This window comes from Drosophila mojavensis, unplaced genomic scaffold, assembly GCF_018153725.1.
Source record: "Drosophila mojavensis isolate 15081-1352.22 unplaced genomic scaffold, ASM1815372v1 contig_80, whole genome shotgun sequence".
Taxonomy (NCBI): domain Eukaryota; kingdom Metazoa; phylum Arthropoda; class Insecta; order Diptera; family Drosophilidae; genus Drosophila; species Drosophila mojavensis.
Window position 1 is genome coordinate 3,108,607 of NW_025318906.1, and position 5,372 is coordinate 3,113,978.

General features: G+C 37.1%; 1 protein-coding gene across 1 annotated transcript; it reads right to left on the reverse strand.

Moving 5' to 3' along the window:
* Nucleotides 1-3,285: 3,285 nt before the first annotated feature.
* On the reverse strand, nucleotides 3,286-3,504 carry LOC116804178. The gene is given in 3 exon segments (XM_032730739.1): nucleotides 3,286-3,332; nucleotides 3,377-3,423; nucleotides 3,425-3,504. Coding segments are annotated over 3 exon segments (174 nt in total).
* Nucleotides 3,505-5,372: the final 1,868 nt, after the last annotated feature.

Sequence of the window (5,372 nt, forward strand, 5' to 3'; positions counted from 1 at the left end):
TAAAAGTCTACCGAAATATAATACATTCATTCAGTTTATTCCATTGAACTTGAAGTTCCCAGAGAGAGAATCGGCTTAAAGAGTTGCCTAACTGAGCATATCAAAATATTATCGATTAATTATTATCGATAGTAAACCAGTACTGTCCAGGGTGTAATACAATATGTGTATTTAAATGGAGTCCAAGCCAATGCACAGACAGAGTTAGCTTGCTCGTCCTACCACATCATCCTGTACAGCTTCCTATATCCTACATAGCTTCTGCCCCGCCTCCTGCCGCCTTTTACACACAGAATTATGCCACCCATTACACGCACACACAATAGGGTATAGAAACGCAGCTGAGTGCCGAGCTTTGTTGTCCATTTACGTCAACAATTTCATTGAAGGCAGCGCACAGAGCAGCATCAGCAGCAGCAGCAGGAGCAGCAGCAGCAGCAGCAGGAGCAGGAGCAGCAGCAATAGCTGCTAACTGCAACTGCAGCAGCGACTCCTCCTACTCGTAGCTAGCTGCCAGTTCTGCTTCTATTTGCCAAGTAGTTTCAGATAGATACATAGATAAAATTGAACTGGGATTTGGGGATTGCACAAAAGTAACTGAGCAAATTTTAGCAAGCAGCTAGTTTTGAGCTTTGAGCGCAGCACGTTGGCTAAAAACCAAGCAAATTGAATGCTGATACAACAACAACGACAACACACCGAAGATTTGCAGCTGCCTTTGTGTGTGCGTGTGTGCGTGTGTGTGTGTGTGTGTTAAGTGCGTTCAATTTAAAGCGCGACGCGCCATAAAACAACGTCAATGCAAGTGCAATTAAAGGCAGCACAAGAAATGCAGTTGCTGCTCCTGTTTGCTCCTGCTGCTGCTCCTGCTGCTGCTGCTGTTTGCTGCTACTGCAATTTACAACAACAGGAAATTGCATGTGGCACTCGACGCTAATTCACACCGGAAAAGCAACGATGCACACAAGCTGATGTCCGCGCAAAGAGACAGACTGAGACAGAGAGTGAGAGAGAGAGGGAGAGAGGAAGAGCCAGAGCGAGTGAGAGACAACAAAGGACATCTTATTCAAGCTGGCATTGTCCATGAACTGCACGTTCACTGGGGCAAATACACACACACACACACACTTATATATCCTCTCTCTCTCACACACACATGCATACATAAATTGCAATCTACACGCGCAACGTTTTCATTTATTAATAATGCATTTGCTCTCGTGGGGTCTACGTTTGCGCTTGGCTCCTTGGACGCCGTTTCATGCGCGCTTTCCTTTTGCTTTTCCATTTTTTTTTTTTTCTTTTTTGTGTGTTTTTTCATTGGAGATTTGCAGAGCTGAGCCGCCGCTGCACCGTCGCCGCAGCCACATTCATTTGACTGCAGCTGCAGCTGCAACTGCTTAAATCTTCATTAGTTCAGATTTCAAGTTTCAAATTAGCGCAGATTTTAGTTCGCCCCACTTTGTTCTTTTCGCACGGCGCACACGTTTCGGTGTGCGGTTTGGCCAGTGTTGACTAACGCTAATTAGCGTTGCAACAAGGTAACTCTGCTGGCCAGCCAACCGACAGGGAGTGAGAGAGATAGAGCGAGAGCGAGAGAGCAACAGACTTTTTGCCAAACTCTAAATCACTGAGGAACAAAACATATAAATAAATGAAAATCAAATAAAATGAATTACGTTTTATTGATTTTTTTTTTTTGTAGAGATTTGGTTTTTGTTTATAACATTTATTGCAAATTTAAATTTAAATGCAGTCATTTATTTATATGGCCTGAAAATTACATGCAAAATTCATTAGACACTTCCGCCAGCTACACAAACAAAATGAAATGGCAAATGAAATATTTGAGCGTGATAAAATATTAAAAATTTGCACCTAATATTCAAATGGATTTCTTTTGCAAATCTGATTTCTGTTAATGATGCCAAATAAAAATTTAAATATTGACTAATATATAATAGTTGTCAGGTATTGACAGCTTAACTAAACTAAATTTTAGAGTTTAACTTAAGTGAGAAAAGAACAATTAATCAAAATAATAATAAATTAATTAAGATATAGTAAAGAAAGTCTTTAAATAATAAACTGCTCGGGATTCAGAAAATTATTTTATTAAAAAAAAATGCATTTAATTTATATCAAATTTTATAAAATATAGTAAAACTTTTAATTTAATATAATTGATTTTAAATTATATAATTTAAGATATATCTAGAAAAATAAAAATTATACTCAGATTAAGATCAATTAATTCTTCTTGTTTCTTTATAATATAAATATCCATTCGTTTCATTAAACTACTATGATAAATAATAAAATTTTACTTAGTTGAACTAAATTTTAGACCATTATTGACATCAGGTAGTCGCATGAGTCTTGAGAAGCCTCAAGAGAATAGCATATGCGAGATATCTATAAATTGATGTAACTCTGTTTATACTAATCCCTATAGTGTTATATAGTACATACCATAATCCGATTTATACCATATACACCCTCTACACTGTATATACCCTTTAAAATATCAGCCTAAAGTTGCTTCGGTCAATTACGCGTAGAATATCTCCTGATGGAAATTGTTCGATTGCATATACCAAAGACAACTCGTGTTGCAGGCAAATAAATTATTTGTTTCGTGCATTTGACATTTATGCGAACGAGAGAGCAGGAGGAGAAGCAGGAGGAGGAGGAGGCGGCGTATAGAATGCAGCTAGCGCGAGTTAACCAACTGTCCGCAAATAGGTGGCCAACCACACACACACACACAAACACGCACACACTCTCTCTCTCACACACACACACACATATAGAGAATGTGTCACAGCTCACACAAAAAACAAAAATTGAAAAGTGCGAACAAACCAAATAAATTGTATGCCCTCAAGGTGAGGCAGCTACAAAGATTTATTGTGCTCGCCGGCTTATCAATTCAAAACAATTTTGACAGCTCTCTAAGTTACAATAGTTATGCTACATATATATAGAGATATATTATATATGTCTACCATCAGGCACATCGGCTTTGGTTGTCCAGCTCTTTTGTTCTCCGTCAACTTAATCTGCTTGCGGCTGTTTATGCCGCTTTTCACTTTTCGCCTTGATAAACACATAATGAGAGAACAGAGAAAAAGGAATAGAAAAAAATAAACAACGACTATTTAACACACTGCCGAATGAATCAGAGCCGCAACTAATCCCATTTCAGTGCTCTATGATATTTTTCTACTGCTATTTTTGGCCTGAATAATATGAGTGGATTCTTATTTGCGATGCGATTCAATTTCATGTCAAATAATGCCGCTGCACAAATTGTTTATTTTGCACACGAACGAGTGTGCATATGTCTGTGTATGTATGTCTGTGTGTGTATGTGTTTGTATATTTTTTAATACTTTGCATTTCACTTTTATTTCGGTTTGTGCCAATCGATGGCATTAGTGGAAAATCAATTGAGCGATGGCAGCAATCAAAACCGTAAGCCATGAAACCAAAACCGCACATCAGTTTATATAGCAGTGCGTGGGTGTGTGTGTGTGTGTGGGTGGCACAGCAGTCGGTGTATGTGTTTGCCTTTCAGCTTAAATTGCCTTTGACAGCTTGAAATATACGATTTTTATTCAATCTAACAGCAGTTTGGGTTCGCTTCTATATTTAGTTCCAACACAAATTACGCATACGCCCCGCTTGACCGAGCCAAGTTTTTCAAGCCTCGTTCATCATAAATGCTGCGCCTCGCATTTTATTAGTTTGAAAAGCGAAATTAAACGCCATTACAATTAATTTATTATGCACTTTCGATTGCGGCATTGCGTCCCAGGCTAATTTCAATCTTTTCGCATTTCTCATGCAATACACGGCATTTGCATTAAGTATTTGGTTTTATTTACTTTTCAGCTTTGCTATGCTCGCCCAGCAAGTGAAGAACGAGTGTATTAGTTTATTGCTCTGAAGTATTTTGATTGCTTGAAATAAGTAGAGAGTTGGTATATCTAATCATGTCATATCGATACATAAATATAAGTCTGTCGATGCGTGACCATCAATCTATCGATACTTGATAATGTTATTATTACTCAACAAGAATTTAAATAATATTAAATTAGCAAAAAATATAGAGAATTATAGATATAAGAATTAGAAGAGGATAGCACAATAGTTAACTATCGATTCCTATATATCGAGATATAAATCTAGCGGCTACTAACCTAATATTATGATTGATTATTGTTGAGTTGCTATAGAGATAAGAGTTAGAGTTATAGATCCCTCATTCAGACTTGGCATATATCAACTTCTGTTATCACACAGCTCTCTCTCTCTCTCTCTCTCTCTCTCTCTCTCTCTCTCTCTCCCACTCTCTCTCTCTCTCTCTCTCTCTCTCTCTCTCTCTCTCACTCTCTCTCTCCCTCTCCCTTTTTTTCAACTCTGAGCGCGTATCATGCAGTCAGTTAAGCTCCACTGCAACATTTCTACCTTCTTACTGTTTGTTGTTGTTGTTTTTGTCACTTTTTTTTATCACTTTTCTTTTTATTAGCTCGGTCGCATTTGCCTTTCAGGTAGCAGTTGCTGTTGCTTTTGCCGCTTTTCTTGTTGTTGTTGTTGTTGTCATGTACTAAATTACGTGCAACTATTTTTTAATGTGTTGCTCGCTTTGTTTTGTAGTAATTTTTTTCTTTTCGTTTTTTTTTTTGGTTTTTTTGGTGAAAATTCTCACTGCGTATCGCACAAAATTTATCACTTTCATTTGACTGGGTTCCAAAAAGGTAAATAACATTGCGGCCATAAATTGACTGGGCGACATATAGAAAAGGAAAGCTCATGGCAACTGGGCAGACTTTTTGGCATAAAACCAACTGCCAGCCATGCTCGTTAAGAAAGGTTAATGAACTGAAATTTTGATATACAAATGAGAGAAATAGATGCGAGTAGCTGATATTATCTACGGAGTTGCGGTCAGTTATGGCAGCAGTGCACTATGGGGAATTTTGCCGTTTTTCGGGTATTTAGTCATTTTTGCGAAGTATGAAAATTTATAATTTTTTTATGTTAACATCTTAATAAAACTCCAAACTTTAAGGTACTGTACCCAAAATGTTGAATAACAGTCCACTGTTAAGCCTAACAGCTGTTAAAGTCAGCTGTTATCTTCGAAAAGCATTTGCCTTCAGCTTACAATTTGTGTTAGCCGATTTTCAAATCATCGTTATTCAATGACCAGACATTATTTTTGAGAAATTTAAAAAGGATATGAATTTTTAGGGCTTCTACTATGCGTTGGCTTAAAAACCAATTGATGTTTGAACTTATTTTAATCATTTATTGTATAATTAGCAAATGTTGTCAAATTTCATTTCTTGTAAATAAAATTA